Source organism: Thermothelomyces thermophilus, chromosome 6, assembly GCF_000226095.1.
Source record: "Thermothelomyces thermophilus ATCC 42464 chromosome 6, complete sequence".
Lineage (NCBI taxonomy): Eukaryota > Fungi > Ascomycota > Sordariomycetes > Sordariales > Chaetomiaceae > Thermothelomyces > Thermothelomyces thermophilus.
In genome coordinates this window covers 1838820-1855794 of record NC_016477.1, presented here as the reverse complement: position 1 = coordinate 1855794, position 16975 = coordinate 1838820, and the positions used below count along the sequence as shown (strand labels likewise).

The following is a 16975-nucleotide window of genomic DNA, read 5'->3' as shown; positions in this document are numbered from 1 at the left end:
TAAGTCTAGTAGCGTATTAATACGTGCCTTACTAAACTAATCGTTATAGTATTGTTGTCCTATTTAATCTTATGGATAGTAAGTTTATATTAGCGTCTTACCTAGCTCTTGAAATTCTAAATGACTCCTATGATCTGGTCTAGCGACTTCGTCATTAGGAGGAAAGGGAAGAGCTTCCTACTATACTTATCAATAATTATAAGTAGCTATCGCGATCTATTAATTGCTTTAGGATAGTCAAACAGATCCTAGGCTACTCGCTAGAACGGGCGTGTTAACTTCTACTTAGGTAGTGTTTTCCTAGAGATAACCTTGCTTATATAAGTATAAGTATAGCTCTCGTACTTAATATATACTATCCCCTTAATATAGATATTTCTAGCGTTATTAACAAGCGCTTTTAACGCTTCTAGTCCGAGGTAACTAGCTCTCAAGTGCTGAAGATCCTTAGTATCCTCTCTTATAGTAGGTAATGCTTATATCTAGGACCTTCTACTATATATAATAAATATATTCTATAAGGACATATAAACATTTATAGTACCTGCTTTACTAATTAAGATATAATCTAGGAAGCTTAAGTAGTAGAAAAGTAGCTTATATTTAAGGAAGGTAAGATTATATTTATATTCTAGCTTACAAAGGATAATATTATTTTCTAGTGTTCTAAAACGTAGTAAGTAGTCTAAGTATAATATGCTAGCCTTATAGCATCTATAGATAAGTATACAATGTTTTATTCGACTACCTTAGGGAGGAAAAGAGGAAAAATACAAGAGTTATATAAAGGAGTACCTTTTTAGTGTATACGTATATAACCTAGGTAGGGCCTAGTTAGGCTCCAGGTTAGGTCCTAAGCAGGCCCTGACCACGCGCCCTATAAACGACCCACAAACGTCTCACGAACTAATCGTATATACTTAGGTAGGTCGAGTAGGTCCGGTCTGTTACTAGGTAGGTCCGGTCCATTGCTAGGTAAAGCCTAGCATTATTTAGCCTAGGTAAAGCCCGGGCCTATAATATACCCCCCTCCTTCCTAGGTTAGTTGCCAGGTAGACCTACCCTATATCACCATGGTAACAAGACCTATACGTGCTAGTAAGTTACGTATAGGGCCTGGTCTTTGTTTTAAGTTCCGCCCGCGCCCTCCTGGCCCTACCTCCGAATAGGTATAAATACCCCCTCTCTTTCCTTCCTCCTTTTACTTCTTCCTTCTTTTTAACCGATACTCCCTTTACCTACTTCCTATCTGCCCTCCCTCTATATTATATTTTTCTTACTACCTATACTTATATTATGTCTATAAGACTTTTTTTTTTCTTTTACATTTATTTAGAATGTCGACCATAGTCAGCTTGCTTAGTAGTAGTAGTAATAGTCGCCGCCCTAGTAGTAATAAGAATAAGGACTATTATATAAGTTTTTCCTTTTACTATTTTGACTATAGTTACCCTATATTTATATAGGACCTTGACCAGTCCTTCACTTATAGTATAAGAACTAGAACACTTCCCTTAGCAGGTTTATCATTAAAGGTGACTCCTCTAATAAGGAGTTCGAGTTACTACCTAAGAAGAAGTAATATTACCTTAACTATGTCTGCCGCCTCCTATATAGTAACTAAGTTACGTACGTTCCTAGCTATAGCACCTCTTATATAACCTATTATACCACTTATAACCCTTATATTCAGAATCTATAGCTCTAGGCTAATAACCCCTACCTATATATAGGTATTAGAAAACTTATATACTACTATAATACTAATACTACCCTTACCTCCTCTACTTACTATAAGACTACTACCTAGGGTACCTATAAGGCTATCCTAATGCCTAAGTTCTCTATACTAGTATATTTATTTACTATAGTCTTAAAAGCTATATAGGCTAACCATTCCCCTAGCTATACTACCTTCTCCCTTACCTAAGCTATAAGTTCCTACTACTTTACTAACAACCTAGGCCTAGTCACCGCCCCTTATACCCCTACCTACTATAGTAACATCGTCTAGGCCGCCACTACCCCTACCCCTACCCTATATACCATCAGGTAGCTTATACACTACGCTATAGCATAGAACGACAACATACTATACTAGATATAGCATATAAATAAGAATATATTAACTTTAGTTAACACTAATACTACCCTTGTCGCCTACGTCTTAGGCATGCTATCACCTACCTCCTACGCCTACTCGTACGCCTCCGCGCGCCCTATACCTATGCCAATTGACTTCGGCCGCTCTCGTACCTACCGCTCTTCTTCGCCTACCGACCGTACAGCACGCCCGATCTATAACCGCAAGGAGCCTGCTAACGTCTTAGAGGAGGAAGAAGAGGAGGAGGAGTTTAAGGAGGAGCTTGTGGAGTAAGTATATAATATACGTTAGTTATTATGTTTTTGTTTTGTAATTAGTAGGTTAGCGTGTTTATAACGTATCTATACGTGTCTGCTGCCTATTTACCCTAGGTTTGCCTATATATACGAAAATTTAAATCGTTTGCTTTTATACCTTTCCTTATCTCCCATTTGTAAGTAGTCTATTATTATAATATATATTTCCCTACTTTTATCTAAATGCGTTAAGCGCTTTAGTATTTTCTAGATTTTCTAATAGCTCCTAAGTTAGGGTATTATATCTCTTCTATTTTATAAGTATATTGTGTTAATTTTCTTTTCCCTTTATATTCCTAGTTATAAGGATTGCTTTTACTTTATATTCCTCTTATAGTAGTCCCTCTTAGGAGAGTTCTAATACTAGGTCTAGTTAGAAATCTAATATACGTTATAAAGGTAGTAGGTTAGATATAGTATACTTAATAAGGTTAATATAGAAGGTAGGGTAGAGGTTATAGAGAATATTTAGAGTTACTATTAATAATGTTAGTACTATAATTACTTTATACCTGGTATTAACCTAGTTAAGTTTATAACTAGGGTAGTTAGTCTTAATATTATATAAGAATAACTATACTTCATCCCCTACCTTAAATCTCTTAGCTAAGCGTTAAGAACGATTAGCGTTTTCTTACTAGCGCTACTATATATACGTGATAGCGGCCTAGGTCTATTTTATACCTTCTTTTAGGTAATGTAAGAAGTTAGTAGCTCTCCCTTATAGAGTTAAGGTAAGAGCGTCTAATAGGTCGGTAAACTACATTAGGCTTATATTATAATTATGAAGGAGGTAGCTTATACTTGTCCTAGTTACCGTCAAGTTATAATTATTAATTACGAGCTAGTATATAAGTAGGTATTTAGGCTAGTCATACTAAGCAAAGGAAACTATAGTCTATAGGATAATCTATACCTCTTAATTTATATATTCTATACCTCTATCTATCTATAGATAATAGGCTATTGATAGTAGCTATTCGATTCTAACAGTCTTATAGAGAGTAATCTAAAACTAGCTAAGCTAGTCTAAGCTATAATTAGTAATAATTTGTATCGGAAATCCGTAAAACCGCTACTATACGTCCTAGAACCGGAGCGTATACACCTCGGCTCCTATTAAGGATATAGCTTTAAGTTAGACATACTTTAATAGCTAGTCGGTAATTACTATAAGGTACTAGGGTAAGTTCTTATCTTATATAGGGAGATCGACTATAAAATCGATAGAAATCTATTTCTAGAAGTAGTTAGCAATAGGTAGGGGCTAGAGGAGTCCTTATCATAGTTATTATAAAACCTTAGCCCTTCAATATATATAATAGTTCCTTATAATTCTCTTTACGTCTAGGGATATAAAGTCCTACTAATAGTCCCGTTAGAGCATTTTAAATGACCTATTCCTCCCTAGGTAGCCTAACATAGGGGAATTATAGATACGTTAAAGAATGGTAGTTATAAGTAGCTCCTATATAGGAAGCTAAAGTCTACCCTAGAACTAAAGGGCGCCCTACGTATAAAGGGAATAATCCATAATCTAGGTCTACGCTATATTTACCTCCTTTAGAAATTTTCGGGCCCTATCTTAGACAGCCTAGAGCTAATATATATAATATTTGTCCTTAGTAACTCCCTTATTCTATAAGGCTATAAGCTATATATCTATAAAAATAGTACTCCCCTTTAGCAGGTAGTATATTTAAGGTAACGACAAGGTATCGGTCATATCTATCCAAATGGTAGAGAGGAGTTATACTATATATTATATATTCTTAGGGTAATCTTATTTATAGTAGGATAGGGCATTAAGATAAGAAGCTTATAATCCTAGTTAGTAACAAAGTTTAAAGTTAAAGAGAGAGAGTATTTTAGTCTATTAAGCTTGCTATTTGCTAATTAAACGAGGCTAAGAGAAGTATTTAAGGTTTTTATAGTTAATTAGGATCTAAAAGGGGGTAGTAATATTACAAAGCTTAGCTAACCAGGCCTTTAAATACAAAATAATCATAAGCAGTTCCTTATTATAGATCGTATAGTTCTATTCGGCTAGGGATAGTTTCGTAAAATAATAGGCTATAGGATATAGGACCCTATCTTCTCCTTATTAGGATAAGCACCTTCCTAACGCTATCCTAGAGCAGTCTGCCTTAAGTACTATCTCCTGTTTAGAATCCTATTATACCAGGACAGGTTCCGACGTAAAAGCTATCTTAAGAGCTTTAAAGGCCTCTTATTCCTTAGTCCCCTACTAAAACGGGGTATTCTTACGAGTTAATCGTATCAAGGGTACAGTTAACTTAGAGAAGTTAGAGATAAAGTCTTAGTAGAAGTTTACAAACCCTAGGAAACTCTATACTCCCTAGACCTTATATAGTACCTCCTACTTACAGATAGTAGCTAGCTTTTTAGGATCTAGGCAAACCTAAGCCCCTACCTCTATAATATGGCCAAGGTATTTAACTTTTTTTATAGTAAATATATACTTCTTAAGATCTAATATAAGTCCTACCTTCTATAGCCTTTAAAGTACGTCCTTTACCTACTTTATATAATTTTTCTTACTACCTAATATATAGATTAAGATATCATTAAGGTATACTATTATAAAGTCTCTAAGTATTAGGCTAAAAGCGTTATTAATATATTATTAGAAAGTTATAGGTATACCTATAAGTCTAAAGGGGTAGATAAGCTACTTAAAGAGGTTAAACTAGGTCTAAAATACTATTAAATACTCATAACCCTCTATAATCTAGATATAGTAAAAGGCCGCCTAGATGTCAAGCTTTATAAACTACTTAGCTCCGGCCAAAGAGCAAAGCATCTCCTTAATAAGCAGAAGAGAATACTAATCTTGCTTTATAATCTTATTTAGCACCTAATAGTCAATATAGAACCTCTATCCTCTATCTGCCTTCTTTACTAAGAGGACAAGGGCAGTAGCTAAAGAGGAGCTAGCTTAGATCTATCCCTTATCTAGTAAGTTAACGACTTACTTTCGGACTTCTAATAAATGATCTTATAGCATATTATAGAGAGGCCCCTAAGAGAGTTTAGGAATCTTTCTATCCAAGCCTTCCTTTAATTTAATATAATAGTCGGCCGTACTACGATATAAGGGGAGTCTACTAGCTTTCTCTTTATTAAAGAGGTTAGTAAAGTTATAAAGTTTATCTAGTAAGGTAACCTCTGACTCTATACTAGGCTTAGGTCGGGTACCCCCTTTTCCTAGGCCATCTCTATTAAAATAGCGTCTCGATTCCAGGATAGTTATTATATCTTAGATGCTAATGACTAGGAAGGTGTCAAAAGTCTTCTTTTTCTATATCTTCTATACTATATCTATAAAGATTATACCTATTATTTAGAAGATTCCTATTTATCTAGGCTATGAAGAGATCTTATAGATAAGTAGTCCTAGTTATATTCCGATTATAAGAATACCTATATATATATCTAGTATAACTTCCTAGTATTTTATCTATAAAAGGCTTAATATAATATTATATATAAGTCCTAGAACTATATAGAACGTGGCCTAGCTCTCCTAGCTATCGATATCCATTATAATATAGACTATCTAAGTAATCTTCTAGTCCGGTTATAGCCTAGTTATAGTCCTAAAGGTATATATAGTAGGTAAACTAATCTACTTAATTCTAAGCTTCTAATACATTCTCTTGCTAATAGCACTATAGCTAGAACATCTACTATCTACTTAAGCGTTTATAAAGCTAACAAAGTTAAGGAAGATTAAAATAAGAAAAGGAGGTCTATCTATTCTTTTGCTAATCTCTACGAACTCGTCTTCTAGGTAGTCGTAGTTTTCTAGCCCCCTTACAAGACTTTGCTTAGGGGCTACTCTTTTCCCTGCTCCCTGTCTTCTTTGTTAGACAGGTCGTTATCTTCCTTTTAATTCTTAGCCTCTAAGGCATTGATATTAGTTCTCGATTAATTCTACTATACTAGCCTTAAAGTAAGGGCAAAGTTATATTTAGTAATAAAGTAACCTTTCTACCTATACTAAATATATACTTTAGCTACCTATTAGGCCATATATACTTCTAGACTAACCTATTCTACCTATAAGGCGTTACCCCTATATTTTCCTGCCCTATCCTTATTAGGTCTCTTCCTTTATAAGTTAATATATAATAAGTTAATTCCGGTTATTAGTATATCTCTATCTATATCTTTCTCTTTTCATAGTTTAGATGCTACCTACCGCCCCTATATCTACTAATACTTATTACTAAGTCAAAGAGCCTTAAGATCTATAGCAATCTCGTAGTATTTCTTGACTACTATTATATAATTATCCTAAGGAATTCCTTATCTGACCGCTATATATTTAAGTTTTAGAGAGAGGCATTATTATAATTTAATTAGGTATAGCTTATTACCCTAAAGGAGGCTACCTACCTTTGATAGCTTAGCCTTAAACCGAATAATAAAGGCGGCAAACGGTTTATTGTCCTTCTATTATAAGAATTCTAATTCTAACAAGGCTACTATCTTCTTATAAAGGTCGGAGAAGATGCTCTTAAGATATTAGAGGGACTAAATTAGGTCGTACCTAACTTTTAGGCCTATAGATTTGTAGTAGGCCGTAACTTAGGTCTATACCTAGTATATAAGGTTTCCTTAGATAAAGATCTATTAGTTATAATTAGAGCTAATGAAATCTCTATTAGCTATAAGGATATATTCTATCGTGCTCTTCTATACTATAAAGAGTTCCTTTTTGCCATCGAAAGGTTATCTGGTTAGGAGACGCTTCTATTACGGTCATTAAGCTTTAAAGGGCACCCTAGCCGACTTAGGGGTTAGGATAGGTTAGGTTTAGGATACCCGGAGGGTGTCGATTATAGCATTCTACTATTCTACTACTGCTTAAAGGGAGTAGACAAGCTCCTGTAATTTCGCTAAGCCTAAGGGCCTGTATACTCCTAAATCTATCATAATTACATTGTCAATAACTCCCTTAGGGAGTTACTACCGGTAGGAAGGTAGTTAAAATGTAATATACTAGCCTTATAGTATCTATGGATAAGTATATAATGTTTTATTTAACTACCTTAGGGAGGAAAAGAGGAAAAATACAAGAGTTATACGGAGGAGTGCCTTTTTAGTATATATATATATAACCTAGGTAGGGCCTGGTTAGGCTCTAGGTTAGGTCCTAAGCAGGCCCTGACCGCATGCCCTATGAACGACCTACGAACGTCTTACGAACCAATCGTACACGCTTAGGTAGGTCGAGTAGGTCTGGTCTGTTACTAGGTAGGTCTAGTCCGTTACCAGGCAAAGCCTGGTATTATTTAGCCTAGGTAAAGCCCGGGCCTATAATACTAAGTTATAGTACTAAGCGCCTACCTTAAGTAGTAGAGCTTCTGAAATAATATTAATATAGAATCCTTTAACGATAGTAATATCCTTTAGTATTAACTTCTTAGTATATAGTCTATATAGTCTATCTAGAACGTTCTTAATTACCTAAGTACCCTTCTTACTAATAGGAAAGGTCGTTATACCTGCTTTAACGAACTTAGGATCTTCTACCTTAACGAACATCTTAGGTAAAAGGAACTTCTTATCGTTAACCAAGTAGGTTATACCATATAAGTCTAGTAAAGTACTTTCTAAAAGAGGATAACACTATAGAGCAACTATACTAAACGCCCTATAGTAAGTCAAGAGCTTACTAAGTAGTTAAAGGCTAATAATTAACGTATTAAGGGAACTAGGGTATCCTGCCCCTAATTGCCTAGAATAGGATAGCTCCCCCTACTTAGCGATAAGTTAATTTTTTAGTCTAGCCTACTTCGGCTTGTTAAGCTCCTAGTAAATCCTCTTATACTCCTTATTAGAAAGGTATAAGCGTTATTCGTTACTATAGACGGCTTACTTAAGTGTATAATAGTCTACTAGATCCTATAGATATCTTAGACGCTTATAGAGATGTCTTATATTATACTACTAACTACTATAAGAGTCTCTATATAAGTCTCTACCTCTCTCCTTACCGCTTTTCTAAGCTATAGGAAGTATTAGTATATAAGTTATTAAGAAGATTCTATACTTCTAAGAGACTCTAGGTTATATATCGTCATTAATTAAGATCTTAGCCATTATAATAAAGGTACTAAACTCCGGAAGTAGCTATCCTATACTATTAGTAAGCTTGATTTCTATCCTCTTGTTCGCTACCTAGGTTAGTAGGATATATATAGCGATAGCATTAAGAAAGGTATAAAGTCCTTATATACCCTATACTTCTAAGATATTATACTAGATAGCTTACTAGAAGGTAATATTAAAGTTATAAATCTAACGTTATAAATTAACTCCTAAACGCTTAGCTATATCAAGACTAGCTATATATTATATAGTAACTATTATATAGAGCGTTACAATAGATAGTATAAATATAAAGCAAAGTACCTAGATAATCTCCCTAATAAGATTAATATCCTTCTTCTTATATGCTTTTATAGCTTTATAAAGTTTAGGATCTATAGTATATACTAGCTAGCATTATAGCTATCCTATCTATTTACTAATGTCTATAATATATATAATATCTTTATAAAAAGAGTCTTATAATTATATAAATTCGGCTATAACGGCTATATTAGAAGGTATTAAATCTATAGATATCAAGGGTAACAATCCTTCTATAAGTTACTCCTAAGAAGCTAGGATAAGGTTATCTCTAGCTTACTTATAAGTTAGGCGCTATAGAACTTCCAGATCTAGCTTATAATCGCTATTAAGGTTAATGAATCCCTATATACTAGCAAATTTAGCCTATAACTATAGTTTAATATATTACAAGTTCTAGGAACTAGGCCCTATAAGGTATATATAAGTCTCGACTAGAATCTTAGATATAATAGACGTATCGTCAAAAGCATATTAAAGCAAGGTAAGAGAGTTCGTAATAGAAGAAGCTACCACTAATATTAAAGATACGTCGGCAGAGGAGTAGTCAAGGCACCAGGCTCATAACTGCCGAACGTAGTAGGAGCTCTAGGAGCGTTGAAAGCAGTCTGTAGTAGGTGGCTATATAAAGGAGACAGTGCCTTGTTAAAGCTATCTACAAAGGAGACAAAACGAGTGGTATTTATAGGCAAAGGGTCTGGCCAATGCGTTGAACAGCCTCATACAGCTGTGGCAAACGCGTGGCTAATATGCTTGGAAGCTCTACAGCTTCCGACACTTGGCGATATGGGAGGTCTTGCCATGAGGTTGGTCAAACAATTCGAAGAGTCAATGATTATCAACTTCCTCTGTGGGTTGAACTCGGGCCGCCTTAAACCCGAGGGTTTATTTACTCCAGGGCTTGCCCCAGATGCCCAGCCAAACTAACGTCAGCAGGGAACTTGAGGGGCAATCGAGGATGCAACGTCACGTAAACCCATATTAGCATTGATTAGTTATTATGCTCTCTCGCTTTCCTTTGGTATCACCTTGGTTATTAAACTTCCGACTCGATCCTTAACAACCCCGTCCCCTCCTTCTCTGATTAGTTCATAACGTTCAATGGCGACATCATCCCACGATTCAATCCTGCTTGCAACGCGGCCGGGCGGATCCGGGCCACCGGCCCCGGCCCCGTCACCGGCCCCGGCCCCGGCCTTGCCGCCGATATCCCGCAAGAAGCAAGCGGCGGTGCTCTTCTCGGCTTTCATGACCACTGCTCTCACGATCGGTTACAACCAATCCTTCGGCGTCTTTCAGCAGTACTACCTCTCGCCCAGCCAAGACGTCCTGATCCCCTCGCCGGCCTCGCAGGTCTCGCCGCCGCCGACGGCGCTGCTCGCCTTCGTAGGCACGCTGTGCTACGGGCTGACCTGGGCCGGCGGCATCGTGGTGAATCCCGTGATCGCCCGGCTCGAGCACGGGAGCTGGGCTTCCGCCACGTCCTCGACTCGGCTCTGGCGCCGCAGGCTGCTGCGCCTGCTGACCCCGCGCGTCATCACCGTGTCGGGAGTGCTCGTCACCTCTGCCGGCTTCGTGCTGGCATCCCTCAGCCGCTCCGTATGGCAGCTCCTTATCACACAGGGCTTTCTGGCCGGCATGGGCATGTCGCTCTTGTACTTTCCGCTCTTGGCTCCGGCGCCCGAGTACTTTACCAACCACCGGGCTACCGCTCTTGGTTTTGTTAGTCCTCCCCCCCCCCCCCCCCCCCGCGCGCCGGGTCTCCGTCCGGGCCCTGTAATTATCCCGCATCGGCAATCTACTGCACAGAATCTTTGAAAATAATTAATGCACTCTCTTCGTTTACCTTCCAAGATGTCCCTTCCCCGGTGTTGCTGCTCCAGCTATTATTACTGACCCTTAGGCGCGTTTCCAGATCCTAGCCGGCGGAGGCGCGGGCGGCCTCGTCCTCTCGCCCGTCATTCGAGCGCTCCTCAGCTCCATTGGTGGCCGCTGGACTCTCCGGCTCTACGCCCTCTTCAACCTCCTTGCGGGGCTACCCATCGCTTGGACGGTTCCGCGGAGCCGGTTCGCGGTAGGGCGTAATACTGCGGCAGTCTCCACTCCCGGTCACCGATTGTCGGAATCCCCCGAGAGAAGGGAGGAGGAGGAGGAGGGGCAGCAGCAGCGGGGGTTCGGCACGCACGTGTCGCGGGCGCTCGCGTCGCGACCGACCTTCCTGCTCTCGGCAGCGGCGGCGTTCCTGCAGGCGGCGGGCGCGCAGCTGCCCATCGCCTTCATCCCCTCGTACACGGCGGCGCTGGGGCTGGGTGGTGATGGCGGCGGCAGTGGCGGCGGCGGCGAGGAGGAGGGCGCGTCGACCATGGGCGCGACGCTGCTGGCGGCCAGCAGCGCGGTCAACGCGGCGTCGCGGGTGGTGGCGGGCTACGCGGGCGACCGGCTCGGGCGGCAGAACGCGCTGGTGCTGACGCTGCTGCTGGCCGCGGGGAGCGTGTACGCCTTCTGGCTGACCAGCGCGCTGCTGGCCGTGGAGGAATGGGGGGGCGGCGCGTCGTCGTCGTTGTCTTCGTCGTCGGCGGCGGCCTGGTCGTCGTCGGCCTGGTCGCTCTGGCTCGCCTTCGTCGCCCTCTACAGCTTCTCCGTCGGCGGGTATTATGCGCTCTTCCCGGCCCTGGTGGCGGATGTTTTTGGGATCAGACACTACGCGGCCGTCAATGCCTTCATCCTCTTCGTGAGGGGGCTGGGGACTTTGTTCGGGAGCCCGGTGGGCGGGCAGCTGCTCGGGAGCGCAGCCGAGGGAGCGCGGGCGTATACCAGTGTTGCCTGCTGGGACGGGGCGCTGCTGACGGCCGCGACCTTGTGCTGTGTTGGGGTCCGGTGGGCAGATGCGAAGGGAAAAGGGTGGAGGTGGATTGCATGAGGCGGAACCGAACCAGATTTCGTTTGAGGGCAAGGCACGCCTGCTTCCGACTTGGCCAGCAAGCAGGCATAGAAGCCAGAGAAGCGCCGTATCAGAAGGCTATAAATATGATAGTGTCCCTGTATTCACAAGTCGAGTCAAGAAGACCGCGAATCAGCCGTCCAGGGGCGGAATAAGGGGGGGAAAGGTTGACGAGTCATTGACGGCCTCGAGCAATGTCAATTCAGTGGCCGCCAACCTCAACTTAGGAGTGGACCGAACTCTCTGAGCAACGTGTCGCTATGTAACGTGATGGCGACCCAGATTGGACGATATGCCTGAACAGTCCTAGAGAAGTTGGGCACTCTTCTGGGATAATATGACCAACCAGAAGAACATGCCGAACGCAGTGATGAGCTTCCGGGAGCGTTGAAAGCAGAATCTACAGTAGGTGGCTATACAAAGGAAAGAGTGCCTTGTTAAACTATCTACAAAGGAGACAAAACGAGTGGTATTTATAGACAAAGGGACTGGCCATTACGTCGCTAAGCAGCCTTATATAACTATGGCAAACGCGTGACTAATACGCTTAAAAGCTCTACAGCTTCTGACCCACCCCCTAGTTAATTAAACATGATAGTCGTTTAACTACGCTTTATAGTAATACTATTCCTAGTGTTATATCCTTTATCGCTCTTACCTTAATAGCTCCTTTAGGGGGCCTGCCTTCTGTATTTAGAAGTCTGAAAGAGTCGAGTATAGTTAAGCGATTCCTTTAAAGCTATAGTAGTTTAAATATAGCTATTATAACCATAGTAGTAATAGTATCCCTAGTTTTAATTGTAATAATCATAGGATAACGCCTTCTATACTTGTATTAGTAGATGACTTGTTATCTATACCTATTGCAAATACTATAGCTCCCTTAAGCTTAACTATTGTAGCTAGTAAGCTAGCTCCTGCTCCTATTATACCTAGGAAGTATAAACGCGCTAAAGGGTCTACTCTATAAGTACTTTATTCTATCGTTAATTTTATAGTATTTTAGCAATTCTAGCGAATTTAATGTTCTTAAGTGACTTTATATAGTTTGGTTTCTTCTGATTAAATTTGATAATAATAGTAACTTTATTATAGTTTTCTAGTGCTTTACTAGTCCATCCGGATCTGCGTAGGACTTAGCAAGCACGAGCCAACGCTCGGCCGAAGTTTTGCCGGCCGAGAACTCGTTCGCGTTCCCGGACCGGGGCCGCCTCCGTAACGACTCCAAACGGCGCCGGCGACGGAGGCCGGAATGCGTCGCCCATTCTACTTCGTTCACCCCCATTGAGTCCTCCAGCACGCGCCCCACGCATTCGCGATGGCGGCACATTTTTGGCGCTAGGGTCCTGTCCCCGGTTCGGGGACGCGAACTAACTGCGCCACCGTATTGACGGTATTGCTAGTAAGCTACTGTGTTCCCGTTCCTGCGTAGTGCTCTCTCTGATTGACTCGTAGATGTGGCAGATGTGGTGTTGCCCAGACTGCTTTCTAGGCTGTCGGAGCGTGAGAACGGCCGCTTTATTGCGTGTTGAGATCTCGATACGGCTAGACCTAAGCGTTGGCAGGCTGCCTAACGCTCGTTCCGTTGCTGCAAGCTCCCCGGAGTATGGGTTTTGTTCTGATCTCGGACCCAGTCCATAGCTTTCGGCTGCTGGAACGGTGAGCTCACCGCCCCCCAGAGTGCCACCCTCCGGGAAGAAGGGCCGCCCGTCGCTGAGTCGCTGGACGCCTCATGGTTGCATGAGGCCAGCCCCAGGTGGCCGCGCCGCAAGCGACTTCGAGATCTAGCTGTGCATCTAATTTTGGCTCAAACCCTTCGCGGAGGGTTGGTTCTCTCTCTCGAAGCGAGGGCCAACGGGCAACAGCTTGTTTCGGTTGGGCGATGGTCTGGCTCGAGATTCAAACCGCAGCCGGGCTTGGTCGGTCTCTTGGTGTCGAGAGCCACCATCGGAGTGGGCATCACGCCTCCAACCGAGGCCACGCGCCGTGGCCAACGCGAGCTGGATGATGGGAGGGTAACAAGGAAGAGAAGTCGGACAATCCTCTTCTATAAAGCGACAGGTTCCGCAACCCGTTGTTGTCTTGATTCTCCCCAGACTCGACAGCGCCGACAACACCTCAGCCAAACACACTTTCCCGTCACATTTCCTCAGCACCTCACCCAGGCACGCAGGCATACTCCTTCTCTCCCACGCACGGCAACTTCCATTCGGAGCAACGCACGCCTTGCACGCTATCCCATCCCATTCCCAGTCCACCCCTACCAACCATCTCCTGACCAACCTCCGCCTACCCGCCGTCACCATGACCAAGTGCAGCCAGTGCCCCAACGACAAGACCGAGGGTCCCGGCTGGGTCATGAAGAAACCCCAGTGCTTCTCGCCGGGCTGCGTCCGCGGCTGGAAGAAGTGTACTTCGTGCACCTACGTCAATGGGTACATGGTGAAGTGCTGCGGGTCCTGCGGCAGCGTTAGCGATGGAAAGCCGGCGGGCCAGAAAAGGTGCTCGGCGTGCGACGGCACGGGTTATTCTAGCCAGACGCCCATGAAGCACGCCTGTACCCAGCCGCACAACCAACCTGCCTCCCGGCTTGGATCGCGCCCCGGGAGCTCGGCTGGTTCGCGGCCCCCGAGCCACAGGCATTGAAGGTTGACTTGTCGGTAACTTGTCGGTGCTGGGAGCAGTGTCGAGCAGGACGTGCTGGGTTCAGTCGAGCAGGGCTTGACTTGTCGGTGATGGGATGGATCAGTCGAGCGGGACTCGACGAGGAGTAGGAGAGAGGAGGATGATAGATATTTCCCCAGACGCTGGCGTCCCGAGGCTTGAAGAGCGCATACTGTAACTACCAGGACCTGCCCAGTTAGGATTTTGGAAATCCAACCGGCGTGGATTGCGCACCAAAAACTGGCCCCCAAACTGGCTCGACGTGATTCGGTCGACTTGAACATTCCCCGCGATTAAAGAGTAGGGTATTTCGGACTGTACCACTGACCAGACGACTAGAGAGAGAACCAGAGAGAGAGACAACCAAAATGCTAGAGCGCCGGATGATCTCAGTTACTTGTCGGGGATGGGGAAATGTGTGGTGGTCAGTGGTCCAGTCCGAAAAGCCCTGCTCCGATGAAAACGAACCAAAAGGTCGAGGCCAGCAGGCACCAGAGTTGGGGTGCACAGACCTCTTTCCAACGCATTGCTGTTGACCGGGTCGAGAGCCTGGCTGGGATCCTACGCGACCACACCTGCCCCTCACTTCTTCCCGCGACTGATCAAAGTGGAGAGCCATTCCTTCCCCTTGCTCTTTATAAACAAGAAAGAAGGGTTTATGCTATTTTCTTTATAACATACTTTAGGTAATTGTTTTTAATAAGTCTTTGTCGCCTTCCTCATTGACACCACCCACTTCCCATTTTTCTTCGTCGGCGGAATGGCCCAGGCGGGAGAGCAGGCAGCGGCGGGGCTGGCCCGTCTGCCGTCGGAGCTGTTCGACAAGATCCTGCTCGACGTGGATACGGTCCGCGACCTCGCCCGCTTCATCGTCACGGCCCGCTTCGTGTACAGACGCTTCAGCATCCAGAGGCGCGCCGTTCTCTTCTGCGTCCTGCAAAACGAGCTGGGCCCCGTGCTGGCCGATGCCAGGTTCCTTCTTGTGTTCCCCTACTCGGACCCCCGCGCCGACAAGGCCGCGTACATCGAGTGGCTGCGCCTCATGGCCTTCGTCTACCACGAGATGCTCCGCGACGGCAACGCCCGGAGTAGCATGCCAGTCCGAGGGTCCGATGCCCTCCCTAGCCTCAAGGAACTCACGGGCCTATGCCATACCCTCTATAAGATCAACTTTCTCGCCGATATGTACGTCACGGCACGCCTCGCCCTATTCGACCTCGCCGGCGGAGCTGGCACCCCCGCCACAACACCGCTCTCGCCCCTAGAGCGCCGGCGCCTCGTGCGCGCCTTCTACCGCCGCCAGATCATGAGCAACGCCTGGGCCGCCACAAGGCGCCCCCACTCGGGCTGGAGCCACGAGGACATGGCCGCCATCAGCAACTCGAGCACACACCAGGGCGAGCAGCTGGGCTTGTTCGGCACCCTCGAGCCCTGGGAGCTACAGCATATCGACCACGTCGATTTCTTCGTCACACGCTTGTGTTTCACCCTCGTGCACTACTCTCCCCGCACCCCCGACGGAGCCCCAGCCATCCTCCCCCGCCAGTTTGACGACCTGATCGCCCACCAGCACCACCTCGTACAGTACCTGCAGACCCATCGCCGCCTCGCCGAGATGGCCGTCCACGACCTGCCCACCGGCAGAGAGGCCGCGCGCTCCGCACACCTGTGGGACGAGTACGTGAACGTCTACCAGATGATCCCCTTGAAGTGCGCGTGGCAAGGGGCACAGGCCCATGACTTTGCAAACCCCATCAGGGACAAGTGGCAGCGGGACGGGCTAGTCGTGCCCTATGTCGGAGACGGACTCGACCTCGTCCCGTACGGCTGGCTGGACGCCCTGCGTGGGCGCTACTTCAACCAGTTTGGCGAATGCCTACACACGATTTCCTGGTTGCCTCCTTGGCAGAGCGACAGGCAATCCGTACAACAGCGCAAGACCCTGAGCCTCTGGACCCACGCCGGGTTTTCCCTGTGGGACAGGAAACGCGTCGAGGCCTTGAAGGAGCTGCCCATGTTTGAACCCGTGTATACCGGATGGGTCTTTAGTCGCTTGGTCGAGGAGAGCTGACAGACAAGGCGCCGAGAGAACAATAGCCGTGATTGTCTGCGAGGGTTTGGAGTTGGTGGAGTGTCTCCGGGGTCAGCAGCGAGGAGTAGGGGATGTACTGGTAGCCGCCCAGCGGCGGGTCGGTGGCCGTGCCGTTGGCCAGCTTCTACGTGGCCGCCGAGCCGGCGGGCGGGTACAGGCCCTGTAGGAAGACCTGGGCCGAGTTCTGCAGCACGTTGTCGGCGGGGGCTGTGGCCGTCAGCTGCGACAGCACCGCCAGGTCGTGGCTCAGGCTGGCGATGGGGGTGCTGGCGCCGCTCTCGACGTAGCGGTTGCGGAAGTAGGTGCCCGAGCTGAGCACCTGGTCGGCGCCCAGGGCCGTCAGCGACGTGGGCGGCCACTCCTTGGACGTGCGGTCGCCGTGGCGGTGGAAGATGTGCACGCCCAGCTGGGTGAGCCAAAAGCGGCGAGTGCTC

At 45.1% G+C, this 16975-nt stretch overlaps 4 protein-coding genes across 4 annotated transcripts; 3 read left to right on the top strand and 1 right to left on the bottom strand.

Annotated features, from left to right (window-relative positions):
• The first annotated feature begins 9765 nt into the window (after nucleotides 1-9765).
• On the top strand, nucleotides 9766-11884 carry MYCTH_2310405 (uncharacterized protein). Its single transcript, XM_003665995.1, has 2 exons — nucleotides 9766-10566; nucleotides 10760-11884. Exons 1-2 carry the CDS (start codon nucleotides 9946-9948, stop codon nucleotides 11762-11764), a joined length of 1626 nt encoding a protein of 541 aa, XP_003666043.1. The 5' UTR covers nucleotides 9766-9945; the 3' UTR covers nucleotides 11765-11884.
• A 1271-nt stretch (nucleotides 11885-13155) lies between these two features.
• On the bottom strand, nucleotides 13156-13479 carry MYCTH_2070109 (uncharacterized protein; the record flags this gene model as incomplete). Its single annotated transcript, XM_003665994.1, has 1 exon — nucleotides 13156-13479. A coding segment is annotated over one exon (324 nt), but the record flags the coding sequence as incomplete, so codon positions are not given.
• A 24-nt stretch (nucleotides 13480-13503) lies between these two features.
• Nucleotides 13504-14453, top strand: MYCTH_2310404 (uncharacterized protein). The gene has a single exon (XM_003665993.1). It carries the CDS (start codon nucleotides 14090-14092, stop codon nucleotides 14429-14431), a length of 342 nt encoding a protein of 113 aa, XP_003666041.1. The 5' UTR covers nucleotides 13504-14089; the 3' UTR covers nucleotides 14432-14453.
• Nucleotides 14454-15034: 581 nt separating this feature from the next.
• On the top strand, nucleotides 15035-16757 carry MYCTH_2310402 (uncharacterized protein). The gene is made up of 2 exons (XM_003665992.1): nucleotides 15035-16556; nucleotides 16619-16757. Exon 1 carries the CDS (start codon nucleotides 15210-15212, stop codon nucleotides 16518-16520), a length of 1311 nt encoding a protein of 436 aa, XP_003666040.1. The 5' UTR covers nucleotides 15035-15209; the 3' UTR covers nucleotides 16521-16556; nucleotides 16619-16757.
• The last annotated feature ends 218 nt before the right edge of the window (nucleotides 16758-16975 follow it).